The following is a 17,834-nucleotide window of genomic DNA, read 5'->3' as shown; positions in this document are numbered from 1 at the left end:
GGCATCTTAGTGTTATTTTTGTTTAGTTTTGTAGTATGGATTAGTGGGTAGTGATCGTGAGAGACCCGAGAGGTGTCTATGAGAAAATCGATCTGTGGATGCGTTTGTCCCTCACTTTGAGAAGGCAGTATGAGACTTTGAGAGAAAGATACATTTCTTTGTATATAGAAAGAGCTGTACTGAATCTTTAAATTTTTCCGAATCGACTATCCTGCTCAAACAATGGTCATTATATTTTTGTTGCGCGGGACAAAATTTACGAGTTACAAACAACCCAAGTTTACCATCCATTCTTCCACGGAATATCTATCAAATCCATTCAACCTCATTGCGTAATTCAATAAGAAACAGTCAAACGCGTATCGCGCCGCAAAAACCCAACCGACTGTCAGCATCGCGGAAGTGTCATGGAGGTTAATCCAGCCGCTTCAATGTCATAAGCCAACGTACGTATAATGTCTGTATGTACAGTTGACGTCGGTGACAATGCCAGGGGGGTGCACTGGAATCGCGAAAGGCGGTAATTGCAATGTTTGTTTTTGCGATTTGTGACGCTTGATCCGTACTCTGGATTATGTCTCTGTATCTAGACATCCTCTCCCACCTCTACAGGGTTAATAGAGGTGGCGAGTGGCGATATGGGCAGCTGGCATGACAGTTTTATTACCCTATATGAAAATTCGGCTAAAGAGTACAAAATACTCCAACAAAAAAAAAAAAACAAAATCTATCCATAATACTCGGGTACCATCAGACAGATGTTACCCGGCCGTATGAGAGGCATACTTGGGAACATAGCATACAACTCGCAGGGGATCTTTAGAGATTCTTAATGTATTGTGGGACACTATAGTTGACGTTTATTTATTTTTTTGTACAAAAATTATTCTATACTTATAATTTTGAAGGTGTGCCATGTGGTTACACTCGGATTTGAAATATTTTTCCCATTTGTGCAACATTTCATTACTCCTCTCCTTATTGATCGAAGTGGGATATTCGATAGCACTAGTATTTCTCAGTAAATAAACTATCAATATAAATTTCAATTAATTTCAACTTGAATCAAACACTTCTTGAAATGATTAACTTGTCCACTGTTTATGTTATTGATAAAGATTTAGTAAAACATAAAAAAAAAACAATAATAATTTTACCCAATGTAAATAACAAAATGTGTTTTAATTGCTTGGATAAATTTAAATAATAATATATTATATTAGTAATAATGTTCTATACACTATCTCCTCCAGGTATCCAGCACGCGATCGGCGGCCTCGCCTCCAAACCGGAGAGGGACCTCCTCATGCAGGACTTCATGACGGTGGAGACCACGAACTTCCCCAGCGAGGGCTCCAACCACACGCCCGCGCACCACTACTCCGAGTTCAAGTTTAAGACGTACGCGCCGATCGCGTTCCGATACTTCCGCGACCTGTTCGGCATACAGCCGGATGACTTTTTGGTGAGTGTGTGGCGACACATTTCTAATTCATGTTCTTGCTACATAGGCATATATACAACTTTCCAACATCATTCAATTGAGGCCTTACAGGCCGGCCAGTCGTGCCAGTCGTTGTCCAGACTGTCGGAACTCCTTTTTCAATGGAGGAATTCCACCTTCCTCCACAAGAGTTATATATCAAACTCGAACGAACATATGTGTATCTGTGTGTGGGAGTCGAGCACGCTTCAACACAAGTTGGTCCAGCTCGCACCGGGTAGCACCAAATCCCGACAGAAGACCGGCGTGAAATAATAGCACGCTACTGTGTTTCGTTCGGTGAGTGGGGGAGCCGTAGGCCCATAGGCCTTCTTCTTGTCCTTCCCAGGACTTTTCTTTATCCCTCTCGTAATTTTTTTCTGAATCCCTTTCCAATTTAAAGGCGGCAATTCAAATGTTCATTGGTGGTGATAGCGCTTAATATCAGGCGACCCACCAGCTCCATTGCCGACGATGACATAAAGAAAACATTTATTTATTCAATTAGACTTCTATCATATCATATCATAGTTTACCGTTTACCACCGGTTCTTAAAGCAGTTTCTACAGATGCGCCGAAAAAAAAAATCTGTAGTTTATTGCAATGTGGTTGGTTTTACCTTTTGGGTAATGTATTGTTTATTTTTAACGACTACTCACTAAAAATAAGAAAATCACTTATTCTTTATACCACACGGTCTTATATAAGCAGACGAAACAAACTTAAAACTACATTTATTTATTATTATTATTAAAACTATAATGCAAAGCAGACGCAGCGCTGATATTCAGTCGTCCCCTATAATTATGATTTCAAGATATTTTTACTTCTCCGATACAGATTGACCTACATACAGGTAGGTAGGTGGCTTGCTGGAAAAAATGGAATGTTACTTGACAAAGAGCGATATACAAACGTAAAATGGCACTATCGTCGGAATAAAGAGAGCATTAGGTCATTCATGCTGACCCTAATACGCGAAATAGGGTTGTACAAAGGCAGTTTTTGTGTTGGGGAATTAATTTGATACAAGGATGGGGCCAATATATTTATTACTGTGGCTTATCAATAATAATATAATTATTTAAATTTATTTATTAATAATCACTTATTATTTATTCTCCTTGTGTCTTTCATGTTCATGATGCACGTAAGTCAAGATTTTATAAAAAATATTCGAATAATGTTTAAATTTATTCGTTTTAGTAAAGCCATTTTTCTTTTTTTTAATCTTCTCACACAGCTACGATTGTTGTTGTTGTTGCTTGTTGTTATTATACGGAAATAATTTTTTCCGGTTAAAATTTAATTACTATCAACCGACTTCAAAAATTGGAGCACGTTCACAATTCGACTGCATGTTTTGTGTTTATTACCTTAGACTTGCGACTAAGTGAAGCGGTTTTTGATTCCTTTTTTTATTTTTTTTTTAAACAGGTGCAGTGCCTTCCATGTGGTCCTTTTTAAATTTAAACAAGTAGACTGCTTAGTTGAAAACGGTTGAGTTTTGTGTTGAAAATAATTATTGACAACTATAGACGGGGACAGCCCTGAATTATCACATCGCTGTATACGTTACAGACCTACTGATAATAATTCTCTGCGTTTCGATAGCGCTTGCATAACACAACACATACAAATATAAACAAACCGGCGTGCGATGATGTTTTATTTAGTTGGTTGTTTCCTCAATTCCGCTGCACCTCGGTATTTGCACTTTCCTACGCGTTTCGAGTGTGATTTCAGTTTTTATATTTGCTAGCACTGCGCCCGCGGCCTTGTCAAAGAATGTGGTGATGGTAATTAGATGTTAACACCGGGCTAAAAGGATTCTCTAGCCTCTTTACTATCGTGACCATATACCACCATACAATGAAATATAAGCCTCTTAGGTAACCCTTTTTCTTACCCTTCCCAGGCCTTTTCTTCATTCTCTAAATCAATTTATTCCGTATGCTTTACTCATTAAAGGTGGCAGTCCATTCAATCAGGCAAATAGTGTGTGAAGTCCCGTGTCTCCTACTGGGGTACGGGGCAGATGATATACATCTGTTTCACTGATCGATTTTCTTTATGGACAAGTAGGTGATCAGCCTTCTGTGTCCTGCCAGACCGAGACATTTTTTTTTTGTTGTCCCCACCGGGAATCGAACCCAGGACCCCTCGGTTCTACGCTCGCGCGTTTACCTCTGTGCCAAGGAGGCGGTCAATCAATCAGGCATATAGCCTCTACAAAATTATCATCGGGTGCCTGGTAGCTTACCAGGTACCTGGTAGCTTAACTTTGCTCTTTCACGCAAAAACTACTGAACCGATTGCAATGAAATTTGGTACGTACGCAGCTGGACAACTGGAATAACATATTTACTTTTTATCTCGATATTCCAACGGGATACAGACTTACGCTAGTGAAACCGCAGGGCGCAGCTATACTATACCTACATCCATCCTCACAAACTTTCGCATTTATAATATTAGTAGGATATGTTTAGCAGGCGGACCAGTAGTCTGTATGTTGAGACACTAACTACTTACACTGGTAACTTGGTACGTTGCTTGCACGGCGGTGTCACGCAAGCGCAGCCGCGTGATCATATAGTAATCTATACTAATTATAAAGCTGAAGAGTTTGTTCGTTTGTTTGTTTGTTTGAACACGCTAATCTCAGGAACTACTGGTCCGTTTTGAAAAATTCATTCAGTGTTAGATAGCCCATTTATTGAGCATGGCTTTAGGGTATATACGTACCACGGGCGAAGCCGGACCGCTGGTCCCATATAATGAGTACGCCAGCAACCTGTTAGCTATTATAGCGTCTGATATATAAGCGAACGTGGTACATAATCTAAAGATATAGAAATTCGACGCACAACTGCGCCGGTACTGAATAAACGATTCCCCGAAACGCGGGGAAAATATTTATTCTAAACCGCTTTGTGTAAATAATGCCGTTGTTGAGTTTAATTATTGCGTCAAGGTCGATTTTATAGGCGCGATTTGATTGTGGGAGGCGTTTGGACGAATTATATTACAACTAGCTTTGCGCCCGCGTAGAATTCGCTTATATCTATATCTGTAAGTATGGTTTGTTCTTTCCCACGTCTCCTCCATCCTCATATCAAGTTTCATCAAAATCGGTTTGACAATAACGAACTTTCATACAAACTTTCATCCCGTCTTTTAACCCTTTGTACCCTTTTTTCGCGATAAAAAGTATCCTATGTCCTTTCCCAAGTTCAGTTCTATGTAAATACCAAATTTTATCAAAATCGGTTCAGTGGTTTAGGCGTGAAAGCGTAAAAGACAGAGAGACAGAGTTACTTTCGCATTTATAATATTAGTAGGGATACAGCGTGAGTAAGCTGTATCTCATCGGATTTAACCTTGAAACTCGACCATTTATTTATTCAACTAGACGCTCGTCGCGGCTACCATGATGATGATGATGATGATGATGATGATGTAGGTAAAATGTAAAAAAACACACTATCACACTGTCACATCACATTTCAAAGTATTATATAAATGTGAAAGTTTGTTTGAGCAAAGCCGCGGGCGAAAGCTATTGAAAAATAAAAGGAAAATTTGATCGTACGTTTCCATAGTCTCGAATTTTTGCGAAAGTGGTCAAGTGGTCACTTACTAAGGGATCGTAATCTTAATGTATATTATAAATAATGTCACTTTGTTTGTCCAACTCCACGCACCATGTGCAGTTTGGCCCAACTGAAAAGATAGGATATTTTGTATTATTTCAATTACGATGAATGATTAGCGAGTTGCAGCCGTGCAGTCATATATATTCTTTAATTTTTAGTTTTATTGAAATCCATCAATAGAATATTGTAATCATTGAAATAATGTTTCGTATTGGTTGTGATGGTTCTTAATCATCTCAATAGATGGCGTGGGGTGCCCCTTAGGCAGGTAAAACCGAAAGCGTAGAAGAAATTCTATTGCTGTGGCGAAATCACGGGTGGCCGAGAGGCTAGGCGTTGCTACGGTTTGGCAAAAAGACGCGGGTTCAAATCCCGCCTCGTGATCAATTTTTTCCATTCTTTCAAAATTTCTCATTTGTGTATTCTTATCTATAATATTAGTAAGGATTTATCGTTTCTCTCACCAGATGTCAATGTGCAGTGCACCATTACGCGAACTGAGCAACCCCGGCGCGTCGGGTAGCATATTCTATCTGACGAACGACGACGAGTTCATCATAAAAACTGTGCAGCACAAGGAGGGGGAGTTCCTGCAGAAACTGCTGCCTGGATACTACTTGAATCTGGATCAGGTCAGTTTGATGGTAGAACGGGTGAAGGAGATAGATGGTCGTGGCCATTATAACAGTGGTAACATTCGTGTTATCTTCATATCTTCTTTATTTATCAGGTATGGTTACAAACAACGATGATTTTCGTACATTGACTCACGTGTAACTTGTCCCTGTCGCTCCTACGTTAAAATAATGCGTCCCGTTCACTCGTCGCTCCCGTGCGAACGGGACACTTTGTTATCACGCATAGGGTGACAGAGACAGATCATACCAGGTCTATGTACGAAAGTCTTCATAGTTCGCGACTGTAGTATCTATAAAAACATATGTTACGTTGAAAGATGCAAGAAAACGCACATCACTACATAGTACAAAACAAAATCGCATTCTCTGTCCCTATGTCTCTACGTATCCTTAAATCTTTTAAACTACGCAACGGATTTTGATGGGGTTTTTTTTATTAGATAGAGTGATCATGGGGAAGATTTATACGTATGATAATATCTATTAAACTACTCCGAAATCATGCGTGCAAAGCCGCGGGCAAAAGCTAGTTGAACTATAAAATAGCTCACAATGCGTTGTGTCACAGTGAAAGATCCACAACGCGAATTCCCTTTTGTGACTCTAAAGACTAATTAAACGCTGTAACCAAATTATTAATGCTCAGAACGCGTCGTGGCGTTTCTTCATTGTCACAATGCGAGTATTTTGCGTAAACGTTTTCATTAGAGCCACAACACAAATTTTGTATTATGGCCTCTTTAGCTGTGCCACAACGTGATGTGAGCTATTTTGTAGCTCTATGAGCTTTTCCGCTCTATGGGTGTAACATATATAAAAGGAAGTGATGTTAGTGACACCCGTTATAACTAGGGAACGTCTGAAATGATTTTAATGATTGTCGTTTTATGGAACACCACTTGGATGTTTACTGTTGAAATTTTTGTATGACTAACGAAAACAAACAGGCAGCTAGTTTTTTTAATATTAATAACATTTTATAAATGCTAAAGGCCATCAATTTTTGTCTGTCACTCTGGTCTATTCTAGTTACAAAAACCACCACTAGATGCTGTTGTAACAAATTTCAGAGTGTCAATTAGATTTACTTTTTACCCCGCGCTTTTACCCACTTAGTACCGTATGCTATGTAGCCTAAAGCCTACCTCAATAAATTGGCTATCTAACGCTGAAAGAATCGTCACCAAATCGGACCAGCCGTAGACCTGCCTGAGATTAACGCGTACAACCGAGCAAAACTAACACATCAGCTTCATAATATAATAATATAATTGCAGAACCCACGAACGCTACTGCCAAAGTTCTTCGGGCTGTACTGCTATCAGTGCAACAGCAAAAACGTGCGGCTCGTCGCTATGAACAATTTGCTGCCGTCGTCGGTGAAGCTGCACCAGAAGTACGACTTGAAGGGATCCACTTATAAGAGGAAGGTATGTTAAGTGTAGATAGATAGCTCCGGATAGATTCATGGTGGAAATTCGATGTGTTTTTGTTCGGATTGTGCTTACTTTAAAGAAAAAAAAAGCGATCTTTACATTTAAAACTCTGGCGGAAACTTGAACATTTGAAAATGTTGTCGGGCAATGTATTTGGGCATTTTTAAAGGCACTATGATGTTTTTTTATGTTACAGTCGGCAATGGAGCTGGTGGGACGCCTGATGGTTAGCGCTACCACCGTCCATGAATATTTGGAGAGGCATTGTAAACAAATGATTTCAAACAATTAGAATTCTTTTAGAATATCCTTTAAATAGTCAACGCTTTATAATGTCTACTAAAATACAATGATTTTTACTTATCAATCTTTATTAATCCATACCTTACGTTAACATTGTCTATGAGATATCAATTCTTGTTCTTGAAATATATACTTGTAATTATGGACAGTAGTCATCCAAACTAGCCCGAACCTGTATCTCAGGAGGAAGGTATTGTTCACTGTTATACTGTGATTCCTTTTTCATTCGAAAGCCGGTGCGTCCCATGTGATCCCAATTAAAATTTGGTCTAGCTCTGACAATTTGAAGGCAATTTAATCCCACTAATCCTACTTCCTACTATCTTACTAATCCTAATCCTTTCTAATTCTACTAATATTATAAATGCGAAGGTTTGTAAGGATGTGTGTATGTGTGTGAAGAGCAACAAACTCTTTCACACACAAACTACTGAACCGATTGCAATGAAATTTGGTACGTAGACAGCTGGACAACTGGAATAACATATAGACAATTTTCTATCCCGATATTCCTACGGGATATGGACTTACGCGGGTGAAACCGGGGGGCGCAGCTAGTCCTATCCTACTAATATTATAAATGCGATAGTTTGAAAGGATATGTGTGTGTTTGTTGCTCTTTCACGCAAAAAGTACTGAACCGATTGCAATGAAATTTGGTACGTCGTCAGCTGGACAACTGCAATAACATATAGACAACTTTTTATCCCGATATACCTACGGGATAAATACTTGCGAAGATGAAACCGCGGGGCGCAGCTAGTATTTTGATAAAAACAATCATGGTTTTGTTGTCTAATAAAAAGATGAATTAATATTAATAGGCGATTGTTGGCTAACACAATGATAAATTTATATTTACAGGCAAGCAAAACAGAGAGACAAAAGAGCTCACCGACATACAAAGATCTAGACTTCATGGAGCACCACACCGAGGGCATATTCCTGGAAGCCGACACGTATACGGCGCTCATCAAGACGATGCAAAGGGACTGCCGGGTTTTGGAGAGTTTCAAGGTGATTTGAACTAATTATATTATATACTTAGCTATTGCCCGCAGCTTCGCCCTCGCGGTCGTGATAAATTTTCATGGTACAAAATTTCATCCTGTATTTTATCCCCTTGGGGATAGAATTTATCGCAAACCTTTCTTAGCGGTTGCCTACGTCCAGCGGTTTGGGCCTTGCGTTGATAGATCACAATGTCAGTCAGTCGCCTTTGAGTTATATATATTTAGATGAAGGGGTTATATAGGTAGTTTTTGTATGTGTGTCTGAAAAACCACCGTCAGAAAGCTGCGTCTTCACTGAGTGGCACAGGCTCTAAATGTGCTACGGGCGAAGCCTGGCTCTGTCCAGCTCTTCGAGACATTTTTGTATTTTAATCGTTTATAATCTGTACTAATATTATAAAGCTGAAGAGTTTGTTTGTTTGTTTAAACGCACTAATCTCAGGAACGACTGGTCTGATTTGAAAACATTTTTCAGTGTTAGATAGCCAATTTATAAAGGGAGGCTATAGGCTATATATGTACCGCTAGTTGTTTATATATATGGTTATAACAAATAATTGATTATCAATATGATAATGAAATAAATATACGTATTTGAACATTACAGATAATGGACTACTCCCTGCTGGTCGGCATACACAATTTAGACGAAGCGCAACGCGAGAAAACCGAAGCGAGAAAACGAACCGACTCCGGGCAGAGCGACGACGAGGGGGACGGCGAGAGGAGGGGACTGAATAGGACTAGGTGAGAGTATGAGATAGCAAGAGATAGAGAAGTAGTAAGTAAGAGATAGAGGAATAATAAGTTAAAGATTGAGTTTGGCGTGGTTGATGACTGGGTGAAGAGATGGACTTTGGTGTGATTAATAAGTGGGTGAGAGATAGATTTTGGCGTGATTGATGACTGGGTGAAGAGTAGAGTTAGAGAGAGAGAATAGAGTTTGGCGTGGCTGACAATGTATTAAGAGGTAGAGTTTAGCGTAATTGTGGTGATAGAGTTTGTAGTGATTATCAACTACGTAAGGAGAGTGTTTGGTGGGGTTGGTTAAACAGTAAAAGATTGAATTTGTGTTATTGCTAACTGTATGAGAAATAGAGTTTGGTGTGGTTGGTAACTTAGTAAGAGATAGAGCTTTGCGCACTATTGGAGATAAGTTGGATAAACTCAATTTAATAGAACTAAATGAACGAGAGAGCGATGACGAAGCGGACAGGGAGAGAAGGGGACTCAATAGGATACGATAAAAGATTTTTTTTATAGTTAGAAACAAGGTTAATTATAGTCCGATGAAATAGGACTTAGTGACATATGTATTTTAAGTTATAAGTTGTCTATTCGATAAAATTGGACAGGAATACATGGCTAGGTCTGAAATAGATTTTGGAGAATCCAACTCTTTGATATAAATGGTTAAAGCAGTAGCTTAGCGCAATTTTGTGAAAAAAATTCCGCCCAATTGCTTCTTCTTAAAAATGTTTACTGGGTGGAACGATTTTGATGATTTTTATATGACAGTCAGTGGCTTCCGTGTGGTCGCATTTAAATTTGTTAATAGTTCGGACATTTTGAAGTCGGTTTAGTTTTTTTTTTTTTTTTTTTAGTAATTATAGGTAAAATAATTATATTTTTAAAGTTCATTTGAGGATATCATAAATAAAAAACTACAAATCTCGGTGTTTCAAAATAAAAATAAAAAATTACAAATCAAAAATATGTACAATTTCAGATCGGAACAAAAAGAAGATTTCAAAGCTCAAGTGAAAAGGACACAGTACGATGTTTTTTTTATATATATATGTATTTTTTTTTTTTTGTTTTTATGTCTGTCTGTTTGTTTCTAACACGTGATGTCCCGTTTCGTGCTAACGTGTCTGTTTCGCATGTTTGTTCACTAATCAGACATTATAATTAACCAATAGATAATTAGTTTCTTTGGAGTTTTCAATTAGATTTGTGTAAATAACTTGCTAATTTTGTATCGATAATGTTTTTATCGACTTTATCTACTTATTTTTGTATAAATATTATGTAATTTGAAAATGAATCTTATTTTTGAACACATTAGTGTCCCATTTTCCTTTTCTTACTAATTCACGAACAAGCATGGAAAGAAACTCACTGTACTGTCTCTTAATCTATTAACGTATCAATTGCATTTTAAACTATACCTTATTCGCCTTGGATTTAGATCGATATTTGCCTGTAATAATTCTTTTTCAATTCTTCTCTGTCAATCAAGAAGAAGTCATAATGTCTGAGCATGGTGTTTTGATATGTATAAGTTTAATAGATATAGGAAAATTTAATTGAACTAGTATCTAATTATTAAAGTATCTCGCTTATGGGATTTGTTGGGTGTGTAACTTTGTATGGCGGCGGTACTGTGCATGGAAAATATTATTATATAACATTTTATTGAAATAAATACTCTTTTCTCATATTATAAACTATTATTATATTTCTATTGAATAGAATACAATTCACAGATTAACATCCTTAGGTTTTCAACTAGTTGAAAACTTTATTTTTCCTAAAATGACCCTGTATTTAGAAATACTTAATCATAGCGAAAATCTAGTGAATGATAGATGCATTTTACCTTCTTTTTATTATATTACTTAATATTGTATTTGCCCCTATCCAATATAAAGAAAAAAATAAAATCTATCGACATTATTTTCTACCTTTCCACACAATACTCTCTGTCACTAAACATTATCTCGCACACATCTTGACATTATTTTCAAGACAATATGTTTTTTTTTATAATTTCAACGTCAGGTCGATAAACCGGCAACGGCTGGTGGCCCATTCGACGGCAATGGAGAGCATCCAAGCGGAAAGCGAGCCCATAGACGAGGAGGAGGACGTGCCGTGAGTGTTTTTATGTCATCGGCGTTCATCATCAGCCCATATATATTCCCACTGCTGGGCCAACAGGCCTTCTATGGGGATTCAGGCCATAATCCACCAACGCTGGCCAAGTGCCGGTTGGCAGATGTCGCATGTCATCGAACTTTTGATTCTTGGACATGCCGGTTTCCTCGGGATGTTTTACTTCACCCTTTTAAGCAGTGGTGATGTTATGATAAATTGAAAAATCAATTTATTTTCTGCACACTCGCCCCGGTCTCGAACCACCACTTATCGAAGTCCGAGGTTCTCACCACTGAGCCACCATGCTTTTGTAATAAAAACCCAGTGTCATGATGTATGTTCCCAATTAACTATTCACAAACTCCGAACCGATTTTGATGAAATTTGGCCATTTTATGTGTAATTTCGTCCAACTTAAGATAAAGGATAGTTTTTATTTGGATTTATCCCATTTTGGTTTATTAATTTATACTATAAATTTAATAAGAAAATTAATTTCATCTATGATAAATCAATCTAATTTGAAATCGTAAATGAGCAATCTATTGGTGTATTTTATACGAATTAACAAAATTGAAATGAATTATAATATTAAAACGATATCTTCTTATATAAAAAATTCCCGTGTCACAATTTTAGTTACCAAACTCCTCCGAAACGGCTGAATCGATTCTCATGAAATTTTGTGTGCACATCGGCTAGATCTAAGAATCGGTCAACATCTATTTTTCATACCCCTAAATGATAAGAGTAAGTCAGAACAGCGTTTGCCGGGTGCAGCTAGTTTATATATATGTTTATATCAGGCCCGGCGGCATACCGGCGCGGAACGCGCGCGGCGAGCGGCTCCTTCTGTTCCTCGGCATCATCGACATACTGCAGTCGTACCGACTTCGCAAAAAGTTGGAGCACACCTGGAAGAGCATGATACACGATGGGGTGGGTTGTCTCGTTGTTTTTTTTTTTTTTTTTTTTTTTAACACGCTTTTTCATTGACTTCGCCTGTATCGTACGACCTACACGTTTAGACTCGATTTCGACCTGAAATGGATAGAGGCATCAATCGGTGATCGGTGATTCAGGGATCGATCGGTGATGATGCAATAATTTCCTGAGTTTATCGTATTATCCTGATTGGGATGGCCGGGATTCAATAATTCCCCAATGTATACACTGTATAAGAGCAATTATACAGTGTATACACTGTATAAGAGTGCGAGGCAATAGAATTTTCTTAAACTATGTTATATTTTTTTATGTTAGAAGTTTTTGTTTGTGTAGTGTAGTGAGTGTAGAATCTGAAATGATAAACCGACCAGGAACATCGCCTGACATGACCCTTTTTTAAAGAAAAAAAAATTAGAACAATTTCAAAAAGTGTCTTTAAAATATCCAAAATTGAATTATTGAGAAAAATTTCTCTTATGCCTACGCCTTTTTTTTGGACTTTGGATGTAGAACGAGAGAAGTTATCTTGACTTATATCTAATTTTTATATATTCCAGGACACAGTATCCGTACATAGACCTAGTTTTTACGCGCAGCGTTTCCTCGATTTCATGGGGAAAACTGTATTTAAGAAAATACCTTCGTGTAAGTATCGGCCTTTTTGTACAACCGTTGTATTTCTCTATGTGTCTACTAACCCCCAGAATAGTTTTGTCTCCTTGTCTGTTCTTAAACTCTATTAACTCTATTAGACATTAAGCTAAAGTGTTAAAGTATGTAGAAAACTAAATAAATATATACGTTAATTGATTGAGATTGTGGATTCTGAAAAAAAACCTCTAAAAGTTTAAGTCCCGGTATATAAAAAAAATCTAGTAATTTTGCGACTTATTATAAACGTTAACGCTTTTTGATTGACTAATGATATAATAATTTAAAGGATTTAATTTATAGTGGCATATGCTATCTCGCTCGCACGGTACCTTTCGTTCCCACTTAGGTTCTGATCCTATGATGGATAATAAACGACGTTAAAGACGTGAGTACTTTCCGATAAAGACACTGATGGCCTATCTGACACTTTGTAATTTATGTTTACATGCGTTATTTGATATTTTTATTAACAGATAAACTAAACAGTTTCATACCCAGAAGCTGTGAAATTGAGAATTAATATTAAAGAAAGTGAAATAATTGACTTTATATGGAAATGAGATGGCAATATGTGTAAGGGAGATAGAGCATATGCCTGTATAAATTTCAATTCTTTATTTTTAAGACAATTAAGCAAAATTACTTTAAATTTAGTAGCTAAATATATGTATAAAAAAGCGTCGATTCGATTCTCTATGGAATTAAAATATTTTAATTTTATGAGGGTAGTTTCGCTAATCACTGCACGGTAATTTTTAATGTACACTTTTGATAATTATTGGTTTTAATCCTACTTTTTCATTCAAATTCCTATGTTAAATCGGAATTATCCAAATTAAATAGACCTATTGAGAAACAAATATAAAAAGAGATAAAATTTACAGTTATATGGCTTTTTTTTTAAATAAAGCCTTTGATATAAATTATTTTAATTTAACTATCTAGAATAATTAAAATAATGCGTGTGTTCTTAAGAGCGCACGACAGAAGTGAAAACACTTCTCTGTCGCTCACCAGACCTATACTGAATGAAATTTTATTTAGCGTATAGGAATTCATACTTGAACCTTAGCAGCTATAATTCAAAACTACCCTCATTAGATTAAAGTATTTAAACATATTCTTTTTAACAAGAAACTGAAATATTCATACAGATCATACTGCTGGTAATATGTGTTATATGTTACGCTTTTTATGTCTTTATTTAATTATATAAGGTATTTATAACGAGAAAACCAAATGGCTCCATTTTACAGTAATTACTTGAATTAAAAATTACATTTTTGTCATAGTTTGTTCCCTTTGTATAGAACCAACCGAGGCAAAGGAAGGGATATGTTTTGAATATCTGAAAAAGGTGGACGAGTAAAGAGTTGTATAAAAAAAAAAACCGAATTGTCTGTATAAAGTAAAAGTAAATATGGGTTTTGTTAAGAAAAATGTGTCTGATATTTTTCAAGGCTTCGTTTTTTCAAAATTGTCAACTACCAAACAAAAATGGAGCCATTATAACACTGTAAAATTGTATCTTAAAAAAAATACTGAAAAAAAAAGTTATAACCCAATCCGCCAAACTATAACCCGACTAAATTGTTGATCAGTGGACCTCCCGGAGATCAAGGGGAATCACCGCAAATTCCGAACCTTGGTGACCAGCTACATAGGTACATACGCTATAGGCTAATTGTGTGTTGTAGTGGGCGCGGGTGTTGGTGTGTCGGTGTTTAGGTGTTTAGGTGTTTAGTGCCACTAGAGTTAGGGAAATGCCTAGATAAAAGACTAGACTTTAGCTGCACTAAACTTACTATTTAGAGAGCTACACTTGAGGTAAACTTAAGTAACTGATAAGACCAGAGGTTAATTGTGACATCCTAAAGCAGTGCTAATGCAAGTGTGCAAATATAGAGTTGGTTCTGCTGACATAACGGTATCCCCCCTGGATTAAAATAGACATAGGTGCTTTGGTATTTGTGATGGATTGATTTAATGTGCCTCCGCGTTTAGTGCCCCGAAACTGACTAGACCTGGCCTAGACTCGAGTGTCTAGGAATGAAAGTGATAGATAGCTACGTTTGAATAAACTTGTAGTAAAGGTATATTGGATAAGTGATGTGTCCTGTATTGGGTAAACAATGGAGATTATAATGTTTTTTAATGGGTGATATATATTGTGTTGCGTAAATTATGATTCCAAATAATGTGGGAAATTTCGTTTTTCGTTTCTTTTTTCGTGGTTAAAAATAGATTTTTAATTAGTGTTGTCTTAAATGATGGGTGTTTTTGTTGTGGATTTTTTCACTTGATGATTGATATAAGTAAAATAGTTGTTTTAAATTGCTTTAATTTAATTATGGTTACGTATTATGCGTGAGGAAGAGAATAAATATTTAATGGTGTTCCTAACAGTACGAGGTGTGAAATTTTTAATGTAGGTTGCGTTTTGTGTAGTGGGGAACAGTTTAGTTGTAAACTCTGAAGTCAACATAAATTAATTTGTATTGATTAATTAGTGCAAATTATTACCTAAATTTAATATACTGTTGAACGTATGTGATGCACCAATACCCAAACTCATTTTTAGGCGATATGCTGATTATAATTTTATCACAGTTGGGTTTTTTTTTTTCGTTTTTTAATTTACAACATTAATTTCTGTGATCGTTCACATTTTCGGCATGTAAATCTTTATTTGCTAGTTCTTTTTTTCTATTTTTTTTCTCAATTGCATGACATTGTATACGAAAGTCATGCACCACGCCCCCTACGGATAATGTTGTCATGTGAGAATAATTTGTTTTTTCCCCCCCCACTCTCAACTCACTGTCCGAAACCGGATTCTGGCGCGCATCTCTGGAGGTTTGAGTAAGTCAGGATTTTGAGCATGATAACGTGACGTCCGATTTTTTATGTAAATGTGTTGTATTTTTTTTAAATTGTTATAATGACGGATGAATTAATGACGGTTTTTTAGGTTATGACGATAGTTGTTCGTGAAATTTATTCGTGATTTTTTTGATTTTGATTGAGATTGAGATTTTTGAATTGATTGATGATTAGGATATGCCGGTTTTTTTTGTATTATTGTTGTTTTTTTTTTTACATTTGACAAGATATTTCGACATGCAAAATGTACCTAAAATATAGGTTTAGTTATATTGAAATTCAATGTTACTTTGAAAAAGATCATCTTATATCATTGGTTAAAGTTCATGTACGAAATCATTATAACAATTTTTTCTATTATTCATTATATATCTATAGTTTTTTTATGATAATTGTAGCTAGATTCGAGTTCGTAGTTAGATCGTATTTCTATTACTGCTATTTATTGAAATCTATATTTTATCTATCGCGTTTCTTGAATAATCTGTCGCCATGTTTTTTTCTCCTTCGCATTGGCATGACACTCTTCTTATTCCTAAATTCTTCTTCTTTCCTCTGTTGCCTCTGATTCCCGATACGATATTAATAATTTCCGCCTTTCTAAATTCAATGAAAGTGTTATTTTATAAAGGAAGGAAGGAAAGTATAATAAGGTTGAGAAATGTGGAAGTTTATTATTTACGGGAGGAAAATTATTTACGCGAATAAATTTTACTTTATTTCGGCTTTGATTTACACGCCATTTTGAAAAATGCGTTGATTTTTTTTTTTTGTTTATTTTGTGCTACTAAAAAGTACCCACATAATTTGTCTGTGTTTGATAACATTGGTAATAATTTCGCTTAACAAAACAATAAATGAAATTTGCCTTTTTTGTCTGTATCTAACACACTTGGTAATTTAAATCAACCAGGCCCGATACTTTTGTGGGGGGCTCACATTAAATTTATTATCACTTTTTTTTATATTTGCCGAACACTAATTTTGTTAGTTTTTTTTTTTACAATAAATGCTTTAATTATTTAACCGGCACTACGTTTTTTTTATAAAAAATTCTCAAAAATACTCGATTCTACATATAAAAATGTATAATTTCAGCACTGAAACACTCCCCGTCGAAGCGAAAGAGCATCGCGAAGCCATCGAGACCGCAGGAAGAGATCGATACACCCGGTAAGTGGGATTTTTTTTTAATATTTTCTTAGCGGTAAAGTGTATTTTTATATCGTGCGGTTTTGATACTTATGCGGTCGTGATAGAGATGAAATTCGTGTGAATGTGAATTTCGATGTTGATTTTATTGTTACGGAGACTATTTTAATTTAAATACTTCATTATAATTTAAATATTGTTGAATTGATAAACAAGTGAATAAAGCTTAAGTATGTAAGGTTATATTGATGACTTTATCTTATTCATTTATTTATAAAATCCTTTTTGAACCGGCGGATAATCTAAAAACGTAGTAAATTAAAAAAAAAAATAATCATTTTCGACAGGTATGATCGCTAGACTACCTATTAGGTCTCCGAATACAAATAAAAAGCTACGATTGTCTTTGCGTTCGCATACGGTTACCGTGGATCATTATAGTGAGTTTCATGGTTTTCCCACTACATACGAGTAGTTTGTGTTTGTATCGTGTTACTGACTTTCGGCTAGATTAGTATAGGAACTGTTTTAATACCTATGTGTTTTTTTTTTTCGTGGTGGAAATTCGTTATTAACATGATACGTTTGTGTTAAGGTTTGATATTTAAGGGGGGGGGATTGATGTTAGAGGGGGGATTACGCAACAACGGAATTGGTTACGATTAAAATGAAATGTGTTCTGCGAAAAATTTAAGATATTTAATTTTGAATTAAAAAAAATATATTTCTCAAGAGATACTAAATAAAGAAACTAAAGAACTGGTCGCATAAAAAATACTGACTT

At 36.0% G+C, this 17,834-nt stretch overlaps 1 protein-coding gene across 17 annotated transcripts in view; it reads left to right on the top strand.

The window, feature by feature from the left end:
- The window catches only part of LOC119836491 (phosphatidylinositol 4-phosphate 5-kinase type-1 alpha), a 55,269-nt gene that overhangs the window by 17,451 nt on the left and 19,984 nt on the right, over positions 1–17,834 (top strand). For 7 of the 17 annotated variants that reach the window (XM_038361847.1, XM_038361844.1, XM_038361848.1 and 4 more), the window contains exons 4-15: positions 1,254–1,465; positions 5,611–5,775; positions 7,059–7,211; positions 8,385–8,537; positions 9,141–9,280; positions 10,263–10,307; positions 11,318–11,410; positions 12,220–12,352; positions 12,919–13,006; positions 14,617–14,679; positions 15,872–15,877; positions 16,997–17,071. In XM_038361847.1, coding sequence (XP_038217775.1) covers positions 1,254–1,465; positions 5,611–5,775; positions 7,059–7,211; positions 8,385–8,537; positions 9,141–9,280; positions 10,263–10,307; positions 11,318–11,410; positions 12,220–12,352; positions 12,919–13,006; positions 14,617–14,679; positions 15,872–15,877; positions 16,997–17,071 — 1,326 coding nt within the window. The remainder of the gene's footprint in view (positions 1–1,253; positions 1,466–5,610; positions 5,776–7,058; positions 7,212–8,384; positions 8,538–9,140; positions 9,281–10,262; positions 10,308–11,317; positions 11,411–12,219; positions 12,353–12,918; positions 13,007–14,616; positions 14,680–15,871; positions 15,878–16,996; positions 17,072–17,834) is intronic. The other 10 variants (XM_038361850.1, XM_038361840.1, XM_038361839.1 and 7 more) reach the window with 5 other exon arrangements.

Source organism: Zerene cesonia, chromosome 24, assembly GCF_012273895.1.
Source record: "Zerene cesonia ecotype Mississippi chromosome 24, Zerene_cesonia_1.1, whole genome shotgun sequence".
Classification (NCBI taxonomy): Eukaryota; Metazoa; Arthropoda; class Insecta; order Lepidoptera; family Pieridae; genus Zerene; species Zerene cesonia.
The sequence above is the reverse complement of the archived record's forward strand: the minus strand, read 5'-3'. Positions and strand labels throughout refer to the sequence as shown.